Source organism: Chiloscyllium plagiosum, unplaced genomic scaffold, assembly GCF_037043375.1.
Source record: "Chiloscyllium plagiosum isolate Xiang-an unplaced genomic scaffold, Cpla_swu_hap1 HiC_scaffold_13, whole genome shotgun sequence".
NCBI classification, from domain to species: Eukaryota; Metazoa; Chordata; class Chondrichthyes; order Orectolobiformes; family Hemiscylliidae; genus Chiloscyllium; species Chiloscyllium plagiosum.
In genome coordinates this window covers 3,772,155-3,794,774 of record NW_028270151.1, presented here as the reverse complement: position 1 = coordinate 3,794,774, position 22,620 = coordinate 3,772,155, and the positions used below count along the sequence as shown (strand labels likewise).

The 22,620-nt window shown below is 43.8% G+C and overlaps 1 protein-coding gene across 1 annotated transcript in view; it reads right to left on the bottom strand.

The window, feature by feature from the left end:
• The window catches only part of LOC122556243 (uncharacterized), a 288,957-nt gene that overhangs the window by 37,528 nt on the left and 228,809 nt on the right, over positions 1 to 22,620 (bottom strand). The window contains exons 38-44 of the mRNA XM_043702860.2: positions 19,970 to 20,096; positions 17,243 to 17,323; positions 13,172 to 13,270; positions 12,585 to 12,635; positions 11,905 to 12,090; positions 8,636 to 8,769; positions 1,036 to 1,105 (exon numbers count right to left, since the gene is read on the bottom strand). Coding sequence (XP_043558795.2) covers positions 1,036 to 1,105; positions 8,636 to 8,769; positions 11,905 to 12,090; positions 12,585 to 12,635; positions 13,172 to 13,270; positions 17,243 to 17,323; positions 19,970 to 20,096 — 748 coding nt within the window. The remainder of the gene's footprint in view (positions 1 to 1,035; positions 1,106 to 8,635; positions 8,770 to 11,904; positions 12,091 to 12,584; positions 12,636 to 13,171; positions 13,271 to 17,242; positions 17,324 to 19,969; positions 20,097 to 22,620) is intronic.

The following is a 22,620-nucleotide window of genomic DNA, read 5'->3' as shown; positions in this document are numbered from 1 at the left end:
CATTATTATATCATCTCACCTCATTGATACATAGTTGCCCATTCTCCCAACAGCTGGACAAAAACAGCTGGTGACAATTCCTGACATGAAAGTCAGAATAGGTACCAGACAAATCATGCACGCTTCTTACTCTTCTGGCCCTCCATCATCATTAAGATGTTGAGGAACACTCCATGGGCAGTGATTGCATGGATTCCTCTATTCACCAGGATGACCTTATATGCACCAACAAAATGAGTTGCTAATTACCTTCTCTCTGATGAATTGGTGCAAATAAATGACCATGAAGGGCAGCTTTGGACTGCCTGCACTTGACCAGTGCATGACTGTGTTTTAAAAAAATGTGCTTGCACCAGGAATCCTGGGAGGTCCAGGAAATGGCTAGTACGTCTTCTTGTGATGCATGAGAGAGTATGATGAGCAGGACATTAAAGGAGCATGGAAAATGGGGAATCAGTCAAGTTTGGGAAGATGGCATAAGTAAATGGTCTAGACCTTGCAGAGAGAAACCCTCCAGGAACTCTGCCAAACTTAAAACTCATCTGATTTTTTAGTAAAGTTCACCCTAAAGAAAAACATTATCTGATCAGCAATAAAGTACTGATTGTAGAAGCATTTTGCTGTTCTTCCTACATTACAATGGTAACTGCACCTCAAAAGAATGTCATTAGCTGTAAAATGTTTTGGGATATTCTTAGGTTTCAAAAAGTGCTATAGAAATGCAAGTCCTTTCTTATGATTTAGTTGACGGTCAACTGCTTTGGTCAGTGATTCATGCCTCTGGACTAATCTTATGATATGCTCACCCTCCTCTTCCTAATTCTGCCTCCCTCATTGAGAATGATCTTCCTTAAGTGTGAAGGGATGTACTTATATTACAGCTATAAGCAAATATTAATGTTCCCTCAGCAGGAAGTTATGTGAAGACTGCAAGTAAGTACTGATCATTGCAAGTTCATGCTGGAATTGTAGCATTCATCATAAATTTCCAACAACCTTATACATAGCAAAAAAATCCAAGCTCCTGATTAATACCTGGGAACCCAGGAGTTCCAGTTGAACCCCTCTCTCCTTTGGGACCTTGAGCTGATGTGCCTGGAATTCCCTGCAGAGTTGAAGAGAAAATCAACAGACATAGAGATGAATGTTCTCTCTGGCTATAGGTGAGGGCATGGTAGAACATTTGTCCATTAGCAGTGTACATTAGAAAATTAGCTTTGTGTAAACAAATGTGGAAAGGCTATCATTACTACATTTCATTGCAAACTATTACATATTTTCCTACTTACTATCCACAGGTAATGTGTACGCTCAAACAACATCTTTATTTACATCTGTATCCACAAGGGTTACTGTGTGGATATCAACATGCCCCTAACATGGATGAATGCTCTCTGCTTTCCTCATAAAGATATCAAAGCAAACATCACCATAGCCCCAATATTTACAGGGAAGTAGATCCAGTGCAGGGAAACATGGAGAATGCTTGGCAAGGTCATTTTTATTTCCTTCTTGGTCAGGACATAGAATGGGGGTGTGAGAGATTTTATTGCTGGAACAGCACAGCAGGTCAGGCAGCATCCAGGGAACAGGAGATTCGACGTTTCAGGCACAGGCCCTTCTTCAGGCCCATTCCTGAAGAAGGGCCTGTGCCCGAAACGTCGAATCTCCTGTTCCCTGGATGCTGCCTGACCTGCTGTGCTGTTCCAGCAATAAAGTTTCAACTTTGATCTCCAGCATCTGCAGACCTCACTTTCTCCTCGTGTGAGAGATTTGGCTTGGGGATGGGAGAGAGACAGTTGAGGCAGGGTTCAATGGACTAGTGGTATCATTGCTGGACTATTATTCCAGAAACTCAGCTAATGTTCTGGGGACCCGGGTTTGAATCATGCCATGACAGATGGAAAATGATGAGCATGAAACTACTGTTAGAGTCATAAAGCTGCACAGCACAGAAACAGACCCTTCACTCCAACTCCTCCATGTCAACCAGATATCCTAACCTAATTTAGGTTCCATTTGCCAGCACTTGGCCTTCTAAACCCTTTCTATTCTTATACCTATCCAGGTGCCTTTTAAATGTTGTAATTGTACCAGCCTCCACCACTTCCTCTGGCACACACCACTGTCTGCATGGAAATGTTGCTCCTTAGGTCCCATTTAAATTTTTCCCCTCTCACCCTAAACTTATGTCCACTATTTCTGGACTCCCCCACCCCAGGGAAAGACCTTGTCTATTTATCCTATCCATGCTCCTCATGATTTTATAAACCTCTATAAGGTCACCCCTTAGCCTTCAAAGCTCCATGGAAAACAACCCCAGCCTATTCAGCCTCTCCCTGTAGTTCAAATCTTCCAACTCTGCCAACATCCTTGGAAAACTTTCTGAACCCTTTCAACTTTCACAACATCCTTCTGATAGGAGGGAGACCAGAATTGCACACAGTATTCCAAATGTGGCCTGACCAATGTGCTGTATAGATGCAACATGACCTCCCAAATCCTATACTCAATACTTTGTTCAGTAAAGGAAAGCATACGAAATGCCATCTTCACTATCCTATCTACCTGTGACTCCACTTTCAAGAAACTATGAATCTGCACTCCATGGTCTCTTCGTTCAGCAACACTCCCAGAAACACACCATTAAATGTACAAGTCATGTTCTGATTTGTCTTTCCAAATTTAGATAAATACCTCGTATTTATCTAAATTAAACTCCATCTACCACTCCTTGGCCCATCCGCTCTGTTAATTGTCAGGGAAACCCATCTGGCTCACTAATGATGTCAGGGAAGGAAATGTCACCTGGTCTGGCTACATTTGAATACAGACCCACAGCAATGTGGTTGAATTGCAAATGCCCTCTGAAGCCACTTGGTTGTATCAACTGCTATGAAGTCTCATCAAAGAAATGAAACCAGATGGACCACCCAGCATTGACTAGGTCTGGAAAAGACAATGGCAGAATTAGCCCTTTTGACCCTGCAAACATCTCCTTACCAACATCTGGGAGGCTAGAAACAAATGTGGGAGAGCTGTATCACAAACTTGTCAAGTAACAGCTTGACATCGTCATACTCATGGAATCATACCTTACTTTGGAAGGAATCTCCCAGGGAGTCCTCAACATTGAGTCTGGACCCCTGAAGTCTCATGGCTTCAGGTTAAATATGGGCAATGAAACCTCCTGCTAATTACCATCTAATGTCCTCCCTTAGCTGATGAATCAGTACTCTTCCATGATGAACAACACTTGGAGAAAACACAGAGTGATAAGGATGCAAAATTAGATTAGATTAGATTACATTACAGTGTGGAAACAGGCCCTTCGGCCCAACAAGTCCACATCGACCCGCCGAAGCGAAACCCACCCATATCCCTACATTTACCCCATTACCTAACACTACAGGCAATTTAGTGTGGCCAATTCACCTGACCCTGCACATCTTTGGACTGTGGGAGGAAACCGGAGCACCCGGAGGAAACCCACGCAGACACGGGGAGAACGTGCAAACTCCACACAGTCAGTCGCCTGAGGCGGGAATTGAACCCGGGTCTCTGGCGCTGTGAGGCAGCAGTGCTAACCACTGTGCCACCGTACCGCCCACAAATATAGTCTGGGGATTTCAGTGTCCACACCAAGAATGACTTGACCAATGGAGCTGGTCGGGTCCTAAAGGATGTAGCTGCTAGACTGGATCTGCAGCAGTTGGTGAGGGAAAAGCATGCTTGATCTCATTTGATGTTGCACTAACACCCTGCTAAATGGGACAGTTTTCGAACAGACCTAACAAGACTGGGCACCAGGCAAAGCAGCAGATTTGCACTCTAGCCCAATTTCCAACTTCATGGCCTGGTATATCCTCCACTCAACTATTGCTGTCAAGCAAGGGTATCAGCCCTAGTTTAATGGAGAGTGCAGGAGGTTATGCCAGATGCAGCACCAGGTATACCTAAAAATGAGAGGTCAAACTGGTGAAGCTACCAAAAAGGACTACGTGTATTCCAAGCAGAATAAATAGCAAGTGATTGACAGACCTAAGTGATCCCACAACCAGCAGATCAGATCTAAGCTCTGTAATCCTGCTGCATCCAGTTGTGAATGGTGGTGGACAATTAGGTAACTCCACACAGGAGGAGGCTTCACAAATATTCCCATCCTCAGTGATAGAAGAGCCCAACATATTAGTGCAGAAGATGAGGTTGAAGCATTTGCTGCAATCTTCAGCAAGAAATGCTGAATGGATGATCCATCTTGGCCTCCACTAATGGTCCCAGCATTACAGCCACCTGTCTTCAGCCAATTTGTTGATGTAGCTGTTCTGCATGTGAACACGTGAACCACTCTCTATGTAAAAAAGGTTGTTTCTCATGTCCTTTTTAAATCTTTCTCCTCTCACCTTAAAAAATGTCCCCTAGTTTTGAACTTCCCCCACCCTTGGGAAAAGACTCTTATCGTTCACCTTATCTATGCCCCCCATGATATTATAAACCTCAATATGGTCACCCCTCAACCTCCTATGCTCCAGTGAAAAAAGTCCTAGTCTATCCAACCCATTTTTATATCTCAAATCCTCTATTCACAGCAACTTTCTGGATAATCTTTTCTTAATCTTCTCTAGTCTAATAATATTCTTCCTCTAATGGCAACTGCACACCATACTCCAGAAGAGGTCTCACCAATGTTCTGTACAACTTCAACATGACATCCCAAGTCCTATACTCAATGCTCTGAGCAAGGAAGGCAAGTGTTCTGAATTATCCTGTCTATCTCTGAGAGAAATTTCAAAGAATTATGTACCTGAACCCCTGGGTCTCTCTGTTCTACAATACTACCCAGATTCCTGAAGAAGGGCTCATGCCCGAAATGTCGATTCTCCCGCTCCTTCGATGCTCCCTGACCTGCTGCGCTTTTCCAGCAACACACTCTCAACTCTGATCTCCAGCATCTGCAGTCCTCACTTTCTCCTAAATATTGCCCTGGTTTGTATTACCAAAATGCAATACCTCACATTTATCCAAATTAAACTCCATCTGTCACGTACCATCATCCCTTAGCTGATGAATCATTTGATCAAGATTTCTTTGTAACCTTAGATAATCTTCTTCACTGTCCACTATACCACCAATTTTGGTGTTGTCTGCAAACTTACTAACCTTCAGGAGTCCTGAAGAAGCGTTAAGTCCAAAACGTTGACTTCTTCACTTCCTGGTATATCCTGGCTTCCTGTGTTCTTCTAGCCTCCTGCTCGTCCACCTTGGTTTCCAGCATCTGCATTTTTTTTTCTCTAACTTACTAACCATGCCTACTATATTCTATCTACATGGTTTAAATGAATGATAAACAAAAGTGGACCCAGTACAGATCCTTGTGAAACACCAGTGATTACCAGTCTGTAAGTTCTTATCTAATTTATACTGCTTACAAACAGTAAAGGAAAGGAATTGAAGTTTTCAACTTTTCTCTCCTCCCTTGTCCATAACAACGGAAAACTGAGGTTAGCTATATTTGGATATTGCATGTGTGCTACTCTGGAATTTTGAAATGACTTTAAAATTCAGATTTGGGGACCAAATGCTGCACTGCCACAACCCCCCTCAAATACTTTGGAAGATTTTGGCAGTTTGAAAATCTATCCTTTCAACAGTGGAACACATCCTTTACTGCAGCTCATACAGATGAGATGAAATCATTTTCTCATATTGTAAAAACGTTGGGCCTTTAGAGCAACAATTTGATCCCAGCTGCTAGTGAGCATAGGATAAATCTGTTCACACAAACTAATAATCCCATTCAGAGATCATCATTTTAAATAACAAAAAGATGAAGTAATTCTGCAAGGAATACAAGTTCAACTTTAACACTATCTAGCACTTTGAATTTAGCTTCTTCAATTGCTCAAAGCTGATAATTCAGTTTCAGTTGGTGGTGGTTGTGGTTCCAGAATGTGTAACCTAAGCATCTAAATGCATTGTCTTCAAATGTGTGATGAGGGGTTGGGGAATGCAAAATAGTTTAGTCTTAAAGAAATTGAAAGTTAAGGATATCTTATAGGGGTAGAGCAAGTTATAGACCAAGCCAAGACATTATTTAAATACAAAAATGCGTCATTGAACTTTGAGACTTTGGGACTTGATTCAGGATAAGCAGATTTTACTCTTTTCCCGAAACCAAAAGAGAAAATGCTAGAAAATCTCAGCAGGTCTGGTAGCATCTGTAAGGAGAGAAAAGAGCTGACATTTCGAGTCTAACTGACCCTTTGTCAAAGGGTCCTATCAAGAGTAAAGTGGTCATTTGAGTAAAGTTGAGAGTGTGGTGCTGGAAAAGCACAGCAGGTTAGGAAGCATCCAAGGAGCAGAAAATCGACATTTCGGGCATAAGCTCTTCATCGGGAATAAGGGTCGGGGCTCAGAGATAAATGGGAGGGGGGTGTGGCGGTGGGGTTGGGGGGAGGTAGCTGGCAAAGCGAAGGTGGATGAAGGTGAGGGAGAAGGTGATAGGTCAGAGGGGGCAGTGATAGGTGGGTCCAGAGGGCTGTGCCGAGTTGAAGGCTTGGGACTGGGATAATGTGGGGGGAGGGGAAATGAGGAAACTGTTGAAATCCACTTTTATCCCGTGTTGGTTACACAGTTCAAGGAGAATATGAGGGGTTCCTCTTCCAGGCGTCGGGTGATAATGGTTTGGCAGTGGAGGAGGCCCAGAACCTGCATGTCCTTGACAGAGTGGGAGGGGGAGTTGAAGTGTTCAGCCAGGGGGTGGTGGGGTTGGTGGGTGCGGGATTCCTGGAGATGTTTTCTGAAATGATCTGCAAGCAGGCATCCTTTCTCCCCAGTGGAGAGGAGACCACACCGGGTGTAATGGATTAAGTAGATGACATTGGTAGAGGTACAGGTGAATTTCTGACAGATTTGGAAGGATCCCTTGGGGCCTTGGACGAGGGGAGGGGAATGGTGTGGGTGCAGGTTTTGCAATTCCTGCGGTGGCAGGGAAAGGTGCCAGGTGTGGGGTGTGGGCTGTTGGGGGGTGTGGGCCTGACGAGGGAGTCACAGAGGGAATGTCTTCTTGGATAGGGGTGGGGAGATAAGTATATCTCTAGTGGTGGGGTCTGTTTGGAGGTGGCGGAAGTGGTGGAGGATGATGCGATGTATGTGGAGGTTGGTGGGGTGGAAAAATGGTGTGTGACAACCTCATGCCTACTTTTTTAACCAAGACACCCGCGCACACACCAAGGAAACCCCCTTGATTACAGCCTCACCTCCCATCACCAAACTATCATCTCCCAGACCATCCACAACCTCACCACCTCTGGGGATCTCCCAACCACAGCCTCCAACCTCATTGTGCATGAACCCTGCACTGTCCGGTCCTACCTCCCATGAACCCCGCACTGCCCACTCCTACCTCCTTCCTAAGATTCACAAATCTGACTGCCCCAGTCGACCCATTGTCTCAGCCTGTGCCCGTCTCACTGAACTCACCTCTTCCTACCTCAACACTGTCCTGTTCCCCTTAGTCCAGGAACTCCCCACCTACATTCATGACACCACCCATGCACTTCACCTCCTCCAAGATTTTTGTTTCCCTGTCCCCCAAAGCCTCATCTTCACCATGGACATCTAGTCCCTGTACACATTGATTCGCCATGATGAAGGTCTCCAAGTGCTCCGTTTCTTTCTCTCAAGCCGTCCCAAAGAGTACCCTTCTGCCGACACCCCCCTCCACCTGGATGAATTGGTCCTCACCCTCAACAACTTCACCTTCCAATCTTCTCATTTTCTCCAAACCAATGGAGTAGCCATGGGCACCCGCATGGGACCTAGCTATGCCTGCCTCTTTGTTGGATAAGTCCATCTTCCGCAGTTACAGTGGCACCACCCCCACTTGTTCCTCCATTACATTGATGACTGCATTGGCGCCTCCTTGTGCTCCCATGAGGAGATTGAACAGTTCATCAACTTTACCAACACCTTCCACCCCGACCTCAAATTCACCTGGACCATCTCGGCAACCTCCCTCCCCTTCCTGAACTTTTCCATCACCGTCTCTGGTGATCAACCAACTACAGACATATACTACAAGCCCACCGACTCCAAAAGCTACCTAGCCTACACCTTCTCCCACCCTACCTCCTGTAAAAACACCATCCCTTATTCCCAATTCCTCCGCTGCATCTGTTCCCAGGAAGACCAATTCTATCTCAGAAAGTCCCAGATGGCCTCCTTCTTCCACGATCACAACTTCCTTTCCCACGTGTTTGACGATGCCCTCCAGCACATCTCCTCCACTTCACGGACCACAGCCCTTGAACCCCACCCCTCCCAACGTAACAAGGACAGAACACTCCTGGTCCTCACCTTCCACCCCACCAACCTCTGCATGCATCGCATCATCCTCCGCCATTTCCGCCACCTCCAAACGGATCCCACCACCAGGGATAGATTTACCTTATTGCAATATTAGATGTTATTTTGTGATATGAACTACGATTATGGCTTTGTAACTGAACGGGCTGTAAAAGTATTTTTTTTTTAAATGTCCCCTTTCTCACTTCAAATAGTGTTAATTTGGTCATAAATGGAATTGTGCCTTCCATCACAACTATACACACAATATATTTGACAAGTTTCTTACTGGTTGTCCTTGTTCACCTGGATCACCCCTGTCACCTGGGTTGCCTTGAAATCCTGAGAGACCAGATGATCCTTTATCCCCCTTCAGACATTCTGGTCCTGGCTGTCCAAGTAATCCCTTCAGTCCACGAGGACCTGAATGTGAAGAGCAGACTAAATTACTTAGAAGAATATTCTCCATTATTTTACTTATTTCATATATATTTTTCCTAAATATTGACACATCGGGCTGAAAGTCAATGGCAAACCCAATGCTGTCATTTTCAGAAGCACGAATAAATGGAAAGGGGGATCAGGCAGTTAACTGAGATCCTGCCTCTGATAGGTTTTGTAAAATCAGAGGGCTGGCATCTCAGTAGTGTCACTTGTAGTGGAGGCCACTACTGGGAGGGAGAGGGTGGGATGCAGGAGGTAGTGGGAGAGAATCTTCCATGGGCCACAGAATGCCTGTTTGGAACATCCCTGTCTTCACTCCAACTCCATCCCAGCCTTCGTGAAAGCTGTCAGCTTTATCCGGGCAATCTCCCCAAACAGTGCAGCCCTCCTCTGTCAGCAGTATGCGAAGTGGCTATTATTACAACAGGGGGTAAACCCTCCTGCTTAATTTAAACTATCAACACAGAAAAGATTTATCCCGTGCAGTAATCTGTGAAAATTCGAGAGGTCAAGAACTATTTCAAGTAAAAGTTAACAACTTTATTTCTTAAAGTATAACAGAGAATAATTAACTAACAACTATTTACAACTCCTTCCTCTAACCTTTTACCTTCCCCTTCTATAATACTAGTCCAATAAAACACCCCGATTAAGATTTACCAAAATTCAAATTTTCAAAACTAGCCAGATATTGAATCTTCTCTTTATATCTTCCTCGGTCTTTGTTTCTTCTTCTTAGGGATTTCTGTTTCACAGGTTACTGATCGATAAAGGTACCTTTAAGAGAGCTATTCGCCGGACAATCTGCAGATGTTGGCGGCTTAGGCGAAAGTTAGTGCAGATGCTAGAGATCATAGCCAAGATTAGAGTGATGCTGGAAAAACACAGCAGGTCAGGCAGCATCTGAGGAGCAGGAAAATTGACTTTACGGGCAAAAGCCATTTATCAGGAAAATGGCATCGGGATGAAGGGCTTTTGCCCAAAACGTCAATTTTCCTGCTCCTCGGATGCTGCCTGACGTGTTGTGCTTTTCCAGCTCCACTCTAATCTAGATGCTGGTGGCTTGGCAGTTCTCCCCCCCCAAATGTTCAATTTTCCCCAGTCTTATACCCCCAAAGCATTGTATTGTGTCATTAGTATAGTAACAATCTTAAAAAACAAATTCAAACTTGATTGGAGTTTGCTATTTTTTGGGGTATAATTTAAACTGATAGGCCCAATTTGAATTTGTTTTGTCATCTCCAGGCAATCAGCTAATCGAGTTGTTTGACCAAATGTTACATTATATCTTATTCAGAACATTTGGTGCTGTGTCAGGTAGTTCTATTAGCTTTTAACTCTCTTAAAGGTACAGTACACCCACATCTTCATAACACTATTAATTGGCTTTGAGTTGAGAAGACCATGCTTGACATCCTCATGTAATCACAGGGGATTGGAAGGGGGATGAATGCTCTATCCTGCACCTTTCATTCCACTTCTCGGGCCCCCCAACCTATTAATCCACACCCAAGGGCTGCATTAGCTTCTGAAACAAAAACATAAATTGTCAGAGGAACTCAGCAGATCTGGTAGCATCTATGAAGAGAAGACAGTTAATGTTTCAATACCAGTGACCTTCTTAAGGACCTTCTTTAGATTCTCCATTGAGATGGTAAGGACATCAGTTATAAAATATCCAATTGTATTCACAGCCATTGTAACAATTCAATCAATGAAAGTAAACTAATCAAATAATTCCTGATGCTTTTTGGCAATGCTAAACTGCTCCATGGCACCACAGTGCAAGTTAGCATTGTGTTTAATAGCATTTATAACTTTTTCTTATAATAATTCTATCAGTATAACACTTGAAAACTTCAGCTGTCACTTTGGAAAAGTACAAGTTTGGTTTTTATTGTCATGTGTACTCATGTCCAGGAGAACAGTGAAAAGTATATAATGTTGTCACACATAGTGCCATCTTAGGTACCAAGGTAGTGAGGTACAAAAAAGCTTAGATACAAAGTAGTACGCGAAATTAGAGTTAAAAAAAGTTAAGCATTTAGTATAAGCAAATAGATAATAGTTTACATGAAAGTTTTCCATAACTTAAAGGAAAATAAAGGAGCAAGTTGCAAGTTTAACAGTCTTTGATGAGTCCTCTGCTTATCTCGCACTGCTGTCTGTTCTTGATGCTGCCACCACAGATAAAATCGCTGCTGCTCAAACTGTCGCCTCCCCGATTTCCCCTGGTGCCTCAGGAAAATGCTTGGGCAGGATCAACTTGTACACTGAGTTGAGAAATCACCATGAGCTGCTGAGAGACCAGGCCGGGACCCTCCGAGAGATTAGGTTGGGACCCTCCGTGAGACCAGACTGGAGCTTGCCATAAGCCAATGAGAGACCAGGTCGGCACCTGGCACTAACCGCTGAGAGACCAGGCCAAGACCTGCCACAAGCTGCTGAGACACCAGGCTGGGCTGCCAAGAATCCGGGCCAGGACCTGTCCTGAGCCGCCGAGAGACCACAGTGAGGCCTGCCACAAGCCGCTGAGAGAACAGGACATGCTATGACCTGCTGAGAGCCAACACTAGCCACTGGGAGACCAGCTGAGAGCTACCATAAGCTACCAAGTGATTGGGCTGAGATCTGCCAACGAGCAATGGAGAGACTGAGCTGGGACTCATCACAAGTCACTGAGAGACCAAGCCAGGACCTGCCATGACCAAAGAGGGGAAAGAAAGAGAAGGAAACAAGAAGGAGCAGAGGAGCTCCAGTTGGAGTGTCCTACCCGCTGCTATCTTGACTGCTGGGAGAGTACATTTAATCCACAGGTGCTTTAAGTTAGTACCTGGAATATTGGAGATGTAGCAAATTCCTCCTTAGAAACTGTTATTGTCAGATGTGCCTCTTCTGAATAAATAGGTAATTTGGAACAGTTCGCCCACTTGAAACCCACTCCTTCTCTGCATCTTCGTTAAAACTAGAAGCCACCAAGTTTGATGCAGGTTGGGATTGGATTTGATTTTTTAAACATTTCTCTCCCAACCCATTCTTGTTGGCAAAATTAGCCTCCGCAGCATTTTAATTTCTAGAGTTAATATGCTATAAGGTATAGCTACTCGATTTTACCTGCGGGCCCAGGAGCGCCTTGAGGCCCTCTGTTTCCTTTGGGACCTTGAATACTCATTCCTGCAGGACCAGGTGGGCCAGGTTCACCATATAGACCAGAAGGCCCAGGATGACCAGGGTCACCTCGTGGACCAGGAGGACCTACTTCGCTCTCATCACCAGGAGGCCCCGAATTTCCTTTGGTACCTGTTTCAATTCAAGAAAAATATAAATTTCAAATAATGTGAACATCAACGTGACACATTGTAGTGTTTGGAGTGAGGGCTAGGTGAATCTCATTGAGTATGAGATGCTTGATTGGGTTGTTAACCTGGGGCAACCAGGGAGCCCTGACTGACAGAGATAACCAGGAGATTCAGACAGTCTAATCGTTCTAGGGATTGGCCCTGAGCTAGCTGGTCAGAGCCCATGTAATGTGAACATGTAAATTAAGGGTGTTGGGGGGATGGACACCAGCGTCTGTGCAGTCATTTCACACATAAAGAACAATTTTACACACAAGCAATGACAGCAAGCATTCTTTCTTTACTGACAGCATGTCAATAATTGAAATCTGTGGATGCAAATATCATAGACCTTAGGCTTATAATTTCTTAATTTGCACTCCTAGTGTGAGGAGTTTTGTCACTAACGTGTTATCCAGCTAAATTGCAATTTTCACATGTACATGTTAATCTGACCTGATTGTCCACATGGGCCTGGTTGGCCTTTATGTCCTCTTCCAGGTAAACCTGCAGGTGAGAAGAAATATTTGTATTTAGCTTGAACTAAAATTAAAGTGCCTTCTTGTAGAGCAGTGGTGGTGCCCTTTCAAACCTCGTCCATCACTCTACTAGACAATGGCTGATATTCTACTTTCATGTCATTTTCCTACAGTTTTGCCATGTCCCTTGATGTCTTGATTATCTAGAAATCTATTGATTGCTATCTTAAATTTAATGACGGAGTCTCTACAGCCTTTGGAGGGGGTAGATAATTCCAACAATTTACCACACTCTGAGTGAAGAAATTCTTTCTCATCTCAGGTCTAAATGACTGACTGGAAGTTTGAGACTGTGTCTCCTTGCCTAGCCACCTCCTCCAACCCCAATCTACTAGCCAGATGAAACATCCTTCCTGCACCTACCCTGTTGAACTCTAAGAAATTTGTGTGCTTTTTCAATGTAATCTACCAGTAATGTTTATCGAGCATCCAGCTAATAAACTTGACATTTGAAAGGAAATGTTATTGAAGATGAATTCAAACTCCTTTTGCAGATTGGCTCACCTGGATCTCCCTTCAGTCCATGAGGTCCTGGAATGCCATCAAGTCCTTGCCTGCCCTTTGCACCTGTTAATCCTGGTGGACCAGGGCGTCCTGGCATTCCTAATTGGATTTGGGATATCAAAAATAAGAATAAAAACTTTGAACAAGAAATAAAAAGAACAAAATTACTTTCAATGGTGTGAGAGCTGGGTAAAAAAGCAATAAGAAACATTTAATTTGAGTACACTTACTTTTACCTTCATATATTACAACTAACAACCAGATTGATGTTGCTAACGCCTTGAATTGTGTGAAACTAAAGAATTGTACTTTTGTTATTCACTTGTGGAACATGGGGCTTGCTGGCTGGCCAGCTTTTGTTGCCTGTCCCTGATTGACATTGAAAAGATGGTGGTGGGCTGCTGCAGTCCACCAGCTCTAGGTTGACCCTCAATATCCTGAGGGAAAGGATTCGATATTTTGTCTCAGCATAACTGAAGGAATGGTGATATATTACCAAATCAGGACGGTGAGTGGATTAGAGGGGAACCTGCATGTGGTGGTGTTCTCATGTTTCTGTTGCCCTTGTCCTAAATAGAAATGGTTGGGGCTGGTAGGTGCTGTCTAAGGATCTTTGAATTTCTGCAGTGCATCTTGAAAATAGTACACAGTGCTGCTACTGAGCATTGGTGGTTCAGGGAGTGGGTACTTGTGGATGTGGTGCCAAATAGGTAAAATGCTTTGCCCTTGATGGTGTCAAATTTCTTGAGTATGGTTGGATCTGCACCCATCACGGCAAGTGGGGAGTACAGAGGAACCTCGATTATCCGGCATTCAATTAACCAAATTTCAGATTATCCAAACAAGATTGCAAGGTCCCAATGCTTGGCTAACTATATGTTACCAACATTCGATTATCCGGAATTCAATTAACTGAATGAAATACTCCCTGCCGTGTCCTTCGGATAATTGAGGTTTATTAGTATTCCATCAGTATCGTCTCTTGGGCTTTGTGGATGGCATCAAAGAATGGAGAGAGCCAGATAGTGATGTCAAGGTACCTGCAACATTAATTTGCCACAAGCACTTCAGTGTTGCCACCACATAGTATTTCACAGCTGTATATGAATTCAGAAGCAGGAAGGATCCCTTTACCTCTGTCCAAAAGAGATTGTAATGTTTTTTCATGTAAGTTGTTTCTGATAAGTTGCTGTTGTGTGGAAATGTTATGATGTGGAGGTGCCAGTGTTGGACTGGGGTGGACAAAGTTAAAAATCACACAATACCAGGTAATAGTCCAAACAGATTTATAGTCCAAACAGTACTAGCTTTCAGATCACTGCTCCTTCAACAGGTAACTAGTGGGGCAGGATCATAAGACATAGAATTTATAACAAGATCACAGTGTCATAAAACAATATATTGAACAAATCTAGATTGCTGTTATGTCCTTTACCTTTTCGAATGGGTTGCAAGTTTTGGTTCATTAATGTGTGAATCCTAGAACTTCTTTTAAGTCACATACTTGAGACAACTTAAGGTTTCATAAAAAAAAGTGACATCTCAGCTCAGACAATGTATTAAAGGTGTGAGGTTAGGACACACACTCTTAGAGTCATAGAGTCATAGAGATGTACAGCATGGAAACAGACCCTTCGGTCCAAACCGTCCATGCCGGCCAGATATCCCAACCCAATCTAGTCCCACCTGCAGCGCCCGGCCCATATCCCTCCAAACCCTTCCTATTCATATGCCCATCCAAATGTCTCTTAAATGTTGCAATTGTACCAGCCTCCACCACTTCCTCTGGCAGCTCATTCCATACACATACCACCCTCTGCGTGAAAAGGTTGCCCCTTTGGTTTCTTTTATATCTTTCCCCTCTCACCCTAACCCTATTCCCTCTAGTTCTGGACTCCCTGACCCCAGGGAAAAGACTTTGTCTATTTATCCTATCCATGCCCCTCATGATTTAGTAAACCTCTATGAGGTCACCCCTCAGCCTCTGACGCTCCAAGGAAAACAGCCCCAGCCTGTTCAGCCTCTCCCTGTAGCTCAAATCCTCCAACCCTGGCAACATCCTTGTAAATCTTTTCTGAACCCTTTCAAGTTTCACAACATCTTTTCAATAGGAAGGAGACCAGAATTACATGCAATACTCCAACAGTGGCCTAACCAATGTCCTGTACAGTCGCAACATGACCTCCCAACTCCTGTACTCAATACTCAGACCAATAAAGGAAAGCATACCAAATGCCTTCTTCACTATCCTATCTACCTGCGACTCCACTTTCAAGGAACTATGAACCTGCACTCCAAGGTCTCTTTGTTCAGCAACACTCCCCAGGACCTTACCATTAAGTGTATAAGTCCTGCTAAGATTTGCTTTCCCAAAATGCTGCACTTCGCAGTTATCTGAATTAACCTTGTGGAAATGTTAGAATGTTTCAAGAGTCACCAAGAGTTGTTAAAGCTATACAGTTTGTGATACCACAGAGGCTGAACAACTTTGTTTTGACTTCAAGGCCTCTTCACAAACTGAAATTATATATTGGAAAAGACCTGGATTGTTTGTCAAGTTTCTTGTTAAGTTGTTAAGTTATATCACACTGTAAACTTTTGCTATAAATTCTGTGTCTTACAATCTTATTCTCCACAACCACCTGATGAAGGAGCAGCGCTCTGAAAGCTCGTGCTTCCAAATAAGCCTGTTGGACAATAACCTGGCGTTGTGTGATTTTTAACTTTGTCCACCCCAGTCCAACACTGGCGTCTCCAAAGTGAGAGGTAGTTCATTTGGAAGACATAATAGGAATGCAGAGTACTGGGCTGATGGTAAGATTCTTGGCAGTGTGGATGAACAGAGAGATCTCTGTGTCTTGGTGCATAAATCCCTGAAAGTTGCCACCCAGATTGATAGGGTTGTTAAGAAGGCATATGGTGTATTGGCGTTTATTGGTGGGGGATTGAGTTTCAAAGCCACGAGGTCATGCTTCAGCTGTACAAGGTACTGGTAAGGCTGTACCTGGAATATTGCGTGCAGTTCTGGTCACCACATTATAGGAAGGATGTGGAAGCTTTGGAAAGGGTTCAAAGGAGATTTATTAGGATGTTGACTGGTATGTAAGGAAGGTCTTACGAGGAAAGGCTGAGGGAACTGGCTGTTTTTGTTAGAGAGAAGAAGGTTAAGAGGTGACTTACTTGAGATGTATGAGATATTCAGAGGGTTATATAGGGTGGACAGTAAGAACCTTTCTTCTCGGATGGTGATGGCTAGCATAAGGGGACGTAGTTTTAAATTGAGGGGTAATAGATTTAGGACAGAGATTAGGGGTAGTTTCTTTACTCAAAGTGTAGTAGGGGCATGGAACAGCCTGCTTGTACCAGTGCCTTGCCGACATTAAGGGTATTTAAGTGGGCATTGGATGTACATAAGGACAATAATGGAACGGTGTAGGTTAGATGGGCATCAGATCATTTTCACAGGTCAGTGCAACATCGAGGGCTGAAGGGCCTGTACTGCGCTGTAATGTTCTATGTTCTGAAATGCTGTCAGATTTCTTCCATTATAAAGCTGAGTACTGACAGGTTCACTGTTGTTCTCATTCTGAATTCCTGTAGTTAATAATTTCATTAGTAAAATATACTCCACAATAATGAGCATAATTCCTGCTTTAGCTGAAGGAAAATTGTTGCTACTTGGAAGTGCTGTCCTCCAGACTGGAATTCCCTGTATGTGCTCTTCTTGCTTTGAGCTTTATATTGGAACACTAAATTATACAAATCAACCCTAAACCAAAAACTTTTATTTAGTTTATGAAATTGTACAAAGCAATCCATTACTGTACAAAGGTTATCAAGCTGGGCCTTAAGTCTCCAAACAGTTGCACAGATTGAAGATGGGAAATGCTGTAAATTGCCCATCTCCACTTATGCTACTTTACTGGAATTATGGTAAAAATTCCATTTACACATGTCAACAGTGTATTCCTCCAGGAAGGTAATGCCAGTGCAACAGGGACTAGCTTCCAAGAATTTTCTATTCCAGTGTATATTTTAGCTAAATGACTGTAAAGGACAGAAGGATCTTACCTGGGGTTCCTGGGACACCTTGACTTCCTGGTAAGCCTCGTTTCCCAACAAGTCCTTCACTGCCTTTACAGCCTGCAGGACCTACATTTCAACATTCAAAGGCACATAAGAAGTAAAAGGCTGGGTTCAATTGTTGAACAATACAGACATTTTGCACTAGCTTAATGAACAATTTCTGGCACACTTTCTGCTGCAACTTATGTTTGTAATCATTCATTTAATTCAAAGGAAGCTGAAGAAAAACACTGGGAGAGAAGAGCTGATAATTTGGGAATGTGGCAACATAAACTAAAGGAAACCAAATAAAGGTATTAAAAGTCAGGGAGGGAGTAACTAAGCTGGATACATTTTGTCAGGGAGCACTGGAAGATAGATTGCTTGTAGAATGAGGAGTAAGTGACAATGAAAACAAGTCAGAATGGTGGAAACAGAATAGATCATTATCAGGAGAGTCAATGTTGATATGATAGGGAACTAAAGGAAATTACCTAAATGATGATGAAGTGACATAGTGAAAATCTGGAAATTTATTGGGAATGGTAAATGACTCAATCGAACAGTTAAGAGTGGAATGGGAATAAAAGTCCAGAGAGAATAAGAATAGGAATTGGCTTGCTGAATAGGTTGTAATTTTGAGAAGGCAGAGTGGTCAACTTGGATAAAACTAGAAAAGTTTATTTTTGAGGAGAAATATCTATGGATTAAAATTTTAGCAATGAGGGAAAATGACTTCAATAATGTGTGACAAGGGAAGGAAAATTATTTCTGGATTATGCAGCTTGTCACGGTTCTGCTTAACTCAATTTAGACTAAAGTGGCAATCAAACTGGTTGATAGAATATTAAATAAAAAGCTTGCATGATGAAACAGGAGGAAGGATAATTTAAGCTTGTAGTAAATGGGAAGAAATTATAAATTGTTTAACACTTGATAGTGGATCAAGCAACTGCAGAATTGATCAGTAGTTCTCTAATCAAAATAAGAGACAGAAGCGGTGAATGTACATCAAAACATGCCCATAAAGCTTGATTCTGGGTTTCTAACACATTATATCACACATTATAACCTATATAACACATTATATCACTGAGGTGGCAGCATTTGAATGATGAATGGATAGAACCATTAGGAATTCCGGGCTACGTGATGCCAGAGATAACTGTCGGGGAAGAGTGGAAAAACCCATTAATAGATTTGTATAGCCAGGGCTGGGACAGATACAAATGAAGCCAGAGGATTAGATGTTCGATGATTATCAGTGGCGTTAAAGGCTGAAAAGAACCAGCAGGAACAATAAACTATCATCTTTTGGGCTTATCAGTAGTGGGCAGCTTGGTTTTGTGCGGGGAAGGTTATGTCTTACAAACTTAATAGAATTCTTTGAGGATGTGTCAAAGTTGATTAATGCGGGAAAGGCTCTAGATGTCATATACATGGATTTTAGTAAGGTGTTTGCTAAGGTTCCCCATGGTAGGCTGATGGAGAAGGTGAAGTCGCATGGGGTCCAGGGTGTTGTATCTAGATTGATAGAGAACTGGCTGGGCAACAGGAGACAGAGAGTAGTAGTGGAAGGGAGTTTGTCAAAATGGAGACCTGTGACCAGTGGTGTTCCACAGGGATCCGTGCTGGGACCACTGTTATTTGTGATATATAAGATATATATATATATATAAATGATTTGGAGGAAGCTATCGGTTGCCTGATTAGCAAGTTTGCAGATGACACTAAGATTGATGGAGTAGCAGATAGTGAAGCGGACTGTCAGAGAGTACAGCAGAATATAGATAGATTGGGGAGAGGGGCAGAGAAATGGCAGATGGAGTGCAATCTGGGCAAATACAAGGTGATGCATTTTGGAAGATCCAATTCAAGAGCGAACCAGACAGTAAATGGAAAAGTCCTGGGGAAAATTGACATACAGAGAGATCTGGATTTTCAGGTCCATTGTTCCCTGAAGATGGCAACACAGGTCAGTAAAGTGGTCAAGAAGGCATACGGCATGCTTTTGTTCACTGGGCAGGGTATTGAGTACTAGGGTTGGCAGGTCATGTTACAGTTGTATAGGACTTTGGTTCGGCTGCATTTGGAATACTGCGTACAGTTCTGGTTGCCACATTACCAAAAGGATGTGGATGCTTTGGAGAAGGTGCAGAGGAGGTTCACCAGGATGTTGATTGGTATGGAGGGCACGAGCTATGAGGAGATGTTGAATAGATTAGAATTATTATCATTAGAAAGATGGAGGTTGAGGGAGGACCTGATTGAGGTCGACAAAATCATGAGAGATACAGACAGGGTGGATAGCAAGAAGCTTCTTCCCAGAGTGGGAGACTCAATTACTCGGGGTTATGAGTTCAAAGTGAGAGGGGAAAGGTTTAGGGGAGATATGGGTGGAAAGTTCTTTATGCAGAGGGTGGTGGGTGCCTGTAATGCGTTGCCAGCGGAAGTGGTAGAGGCGGTAAGGACAGCGTTCATTTCAGATGTATCTCGACAGATACATGAACGGGCAGGGAGCAGAGGGATCCCAATCCTTAGAAAATAGGAGACAGGTGTAGATAGAGGATCTGAATCGGCACAGGCTTGGAGGGCCGAAGGGCCTGTTCCTGTGTTGTAATTTTCTTTGTTCCTTTGTTCTATCTTAGTCATCGAAGATGTACTTAGGCTTTTCACCAGTGCAGCCCTCCATGTTTATTTTGGAGATGGTTGAAACAATTGAAGACGTAATACCTGGATAACCTGATTGGCCCTGGTCACCTTTCTCACCAGGGTTCCCAGGAGGACCGTCAGTTCCTGGTTTACCTCGAGATCCAGGAGTACCAGGTTGTCCTTTAGGGGCCGAAGGACCTTGATTACCCTAGAATATATGAGGGTCAAAGTACAAGATAACTTTTTGACTTGTAGATATCGTTTTACAAATCATCGCTCTTTGTTCAGAAATTTGCGTGTTAAGTTGGTCCTGCTGTTCTTGTGTTTGATTCATAGATTGCACTGTTCTTATTGTTTAATGGAAAAATGGATGTTCTGCGATGAGGGAACACTGATCTAGATTCCTAAAGTGTGTTCATGTTACTTAAAAACAGCAGTTCTGTTGATAGATAAGTGACTTGATATGTAACTACAGCTGGACTTCCTGGCATATATCTCGAGTCCTGCCTCTGAACAGGCTAATACCTGGTTTCATGAGGACAAGATGGAGGGTGGGCTTGAGTATGTAGATGCCCGATTCATGGAGACAGGTTAAATGATCAGCTACCCCCGGTGAAAAAAATGTTGTCATCCTTTTGGTGTGGAACCCAAAATGTGCGAAGGAGAACAGATCAGAGCAGGTCTTTTATTGTACATTTCTTTGGTTAACCAGAATACCCCTTTGTATATGATCTTGAGATACCTTTGGGGGACATGGGACACATCTTTGGAAGAGGTGGAGTTCGTCTTTGAGAGAGATACTGTATCATATTGAAGAGATGCAAAGTACCCAGATTGGGAGAGGTCAGGTACGGTTTAGGCATGCTCGTGTGTAAAAATGCATAAGCCCTTTTAGACTGTGAAGTTACAGTCATAGAGATGTTCAGCCTGGAAACAGACCCTTCGGTCCAACTCGTCCATGCCAAACAGATATCCCAATCCAATCTAGTCCCATTTGCCAGGACTTGGCCCACATCCTTTTAGCCCTTCCTATTCATATATTCATCTAGGTGCCATTAAAATGCTGTAATTGTACCAGCCTCCACCACTTCCTCTGGCAGCTCATTCCATACAAGTACCACCCTCTGTGTGAAACAGTTGCCTTTGGGTCCCTTTTAAATCTTTCCCCCCTCACCCTGAACCTATGTCCTCTAGTTCTAGACTCCTCCAACCCCGGGAAAAAGCCTTGTCTGTCTAACTTATGCATACCCCTCATGATTTTATAAACTTCTATAAGGTCACCCTTCAGCCTCTGATGCTCCAGGAAAAACATCACCAGCCTATTCAGAGTCTCCCAAAAGCTCAAATCCTCCACACCTGGATGTAAGTTTGCTCGCTGAGCTTGAAGGTTCATTTCCAGATGTTTCATCACCCTACTAGGTAACATCTTTAGTGGGCCTCAGGCGAAGCACTGCTGAAAATTCCTGCTTTCTATTTATATATTTGGGTTGGGGATGTCATTTCCTGTGGTGATTTTATTTCCTGTGGTGAAGTCACTTCCTGTTCCTTTTCCAGAACTCTATCAACAAACACATTGAGTTAGACCCCATCTACCACCCCCTGAGAAAAGGAGCAGGAAGTGACTTCACCACAGGAAATAACATTACCATAGGAATTGACACCACTAACCCAAAGAAACCCAAACATATAAATAGAAAGCAGGAATTTTCAGCAGTGCTTCGCCTGAGGCCCATTGAAGATGTTGAGGAGAAAGTGAGGTCTGCAGATGCTGGAGATCAGAGCTGAAAATGTGTTGCTGGAAAAGCGCAGCAGGTCAGGCAGCATCCAGGGAACAGGAGATTCGACGTTTTGGGCATAAGCCCTTCTTCAGGAATGAGGAAAGTTTGTCCAGCAGGCTAAGATAAAAGGTAGGGAGGAGGGACTTGGGGGAGGGGCGTTGGAAATGTGATAGGTGGAAAGAGGTCAAAGTGAGGGTGATAGGTCAGACTGGGGTGGGGGCGGAGAGGTCAGGAAGAAGATTGCAGGTTAGGAAGGCGGTGCTGAATTCGATGGATTTGACTGAGACAAGGTGGGGGGAGGGGAAATGAGGAAACTGGTGAAATCCGAGTTCATCCCTTGTGGTTGGAGGGTTCCTAGGCGGAAGATGAGGTGCTCTTCCTCCAACCGTCGTGTTGTTGGGCACTCTTCCTCCAACCGTCGTGCCTGCCTCTTCGTAGGATATGTGGAACAGTCCATCTTTCGCAACTACACTGGCCCCACCCCCCACCTTTTCCTCCGCTACATCGATGACTGTATCGGCGCCGCCTCGTGCTCCCACGAGGAGGTTGAACAGTTCATCCACTTCACCAACACCTTCCACCCCGACCTCAAATTCACCTGGACAGTCTCAGATTCCTCCCTCCCCTTCCTCGACCTTTCTATTTCTATCTCAGGCGACAGAATCAACACGGACATCTACTACAAACCGACCGACTCCCACAGCTACCTGGACTACACCTCCTCCCACCCTGCCCCCTGTGAAAACGCCATCCCATTCTCCCAATTCCTTCGTCTCTGCCGCATCTGCTCCCAGGAGGACCAGTTTCAAAAACGTACAACCCAGATGGCCTCCTTCTTCAAGGACCGCAATTTCCCCCCCGACGTGGTCGATGATGCCCTCCACCGCATCTCTTCCACTTCCCGCTCCTCCGCCCTTGAGGCCCGCCCCTCCAACCGCCACCAGGACAGAACCC